Raw genomic sequence first — 1806 nt, forward strand, 5'->3', positions numbered from 1 at the left:
TTTTTTTATAAATCTTTTATTATACATCTATTATTTATTACTTTAAAGTTTTCTTTATCTGTGTGATTTAATTTGAATGAAAATGTTGAAGTTTAAATATGCACCATTCAAGTGTATCTAATGCAAAAGAGAACCCCATATTTTGACATTGACAATAAGTCAAATAATGACTCTCCATAAACTACTAGACTTAATACAAATATGAATTATAGAAACTATGAAGATGAATGGAGACAACTGTATGGACAATCAGGAAGTGTACTGGACAGAAAAGCAGACTAACACCAAAAAGGCTTTAATGTCACATTTTAGACACCCTGAAAAGAAACCATTCTCTCAATGCTTTGTAAATGTGTAGTTACACGTACAGGAATGAACGTGATACGGATTTTGCCACCAGGCCTGAGACTCACTCACACACACTGTCCGAGCTACCGCGTTAGCCAGGAGTAACGCTACAGAAGACAGAAAACACACACACCGTTTGAGATGAGTTTCGCAGACAGCTGCCGCACGAGTTCTGGTATCTTGTCCCATTGTCCCTCTGATCGACAGCGCTCTATTTCAGTCTCTAATCGCGACCCGGACTTTCTGGCTGTCATCTTTCGCGGAGGAGGGCTCAGGACTGGTTTTGTGCTGGCCTCGGCGTCGTGAGAAACATCAAAGACCCGGAGAGGAGCATAAAAACATGAACCGGATTACGCTTCCGGGCCATGGCACTGAACTCTCATTGGACAGATTCCTATCACGTGGCTATTATTTTGACTCTCTCATTGGACCGATTCCTATCACGTGACTATTATTTGGACTTTTTTTTCTCACATGAATTTTTATTTATTTATTTAATTTGTATTTTATTTTATAACATGTATTTCTGCTTGGTCAATCATGGCCTACAGTAGTCAATATTTCTGAATAATGACATTCAATAATCGTGTGCCGTCTCAGACAGGAACGATGATGGTTATTCGGTTAAAATTTTTTTAATGAAAAATCAATACTTCATTTCCATACTTAGTAATACGTTGTATAATTTACAGTCAGATACAGTCATTTTTGCAGAACAAACACTGGCAAGTTTTTTTTGAACAAGCTTCATTAAACCATTAAATCTCTTCAAATAACAAACGTTATCATTGTTTGCTGCCATTATCCAGTTATCCAGACCCGCAATAAATCTAAGCAGCATACACAGTACATTTAAAAAGAAAAACGAAGACTGGCTAAATTCATAAATAAATGTATCAAATTGATCAGGACCGGATGGGGAAATCAGAAAATCAGGGATTGAGTTCAGTGCTCCTCTAATCTTTGCAGTTTTTCCTTTATCCTGTAATAAAATAATTTCAACTCAAATCAGTATTCCACGTCTCTTATTTATTTAGTAACAACTCGCGTAATAAGCAGAATAATGCGAAGACTCTGTCATGTTTTAGACTAGCTACACACTGAATTGAACAGCTCTGTTCCTCTGGTAATCCTGATTGAATGAAGTTGCCCCTCCAGATTTGTGAAGTTCATCAGGCAGCAGAGCGCGCGGCACTGCAGCCTCCAGTGCTGTAGGTGGCGCTGCAATAATCGCACTTCTGACATTCAGCAGCAGCAGTGTGTCTGCGGCATGCTGGCCGGGGAGTTGGACAGGAGATTGTGTAAAGTATTAAATGTCTTAATCATTATTGTTGTAAGAAATTGTCTTATTTTCATCGCCACGCTTTTACATTTCTGAGTAAATTTGATTTTCGTCGTTGTTGTACGAACGGTATTGTTTATTTACTCGCTTACAGCCTGCATGCAAGTATATGATGT

General features: G+C 38.2%; 1 protein-coding gene across 1 annotated transcript in view; it reads right to left on the reverse strand.

Moving 5' to 3' along the window:
* The window catches only part of LOC107576518 (tetratricopeptide repeat protein 7B-like), a gene marked incomplete at its 3' end in the record, with an annotated part of 27517 nt that extends 26915 nt beyond the window's left edge, over positions 1-602 (reverse strand). The window contains exon 1 of the mRNA XM_016262683.1: positions 480-602. Within this exon, the coding sequence (XP_016118169.1) occupies positions 480-602 (123 nt within the window). The remainder of the gene's footprint in view (positions 1-479) is intronic.
* Between the last annotated feature and the right edge of the window lie 1204 nt (positions 603-1806).

Source organism: Sinocyclocheilus grahami, unplaced genomic scaffold (assembly GCF_001515645.1).
Source record: "Sinocyclocheilus grahami isolate Dianchi unplaced genomic scaffold, SAMN03320097.WGS_v1.1 scaffold3858.1, whole genome shotgun sequence".
Classification (NCBI taxonomy): domain Eukaryota; kingdom Metazoa; phylum Chordata; class Actinopteri; order Cypriniformes; family Cyprinidae; genus Sinocyclocheilus; species Sinocyclocheilus grahami.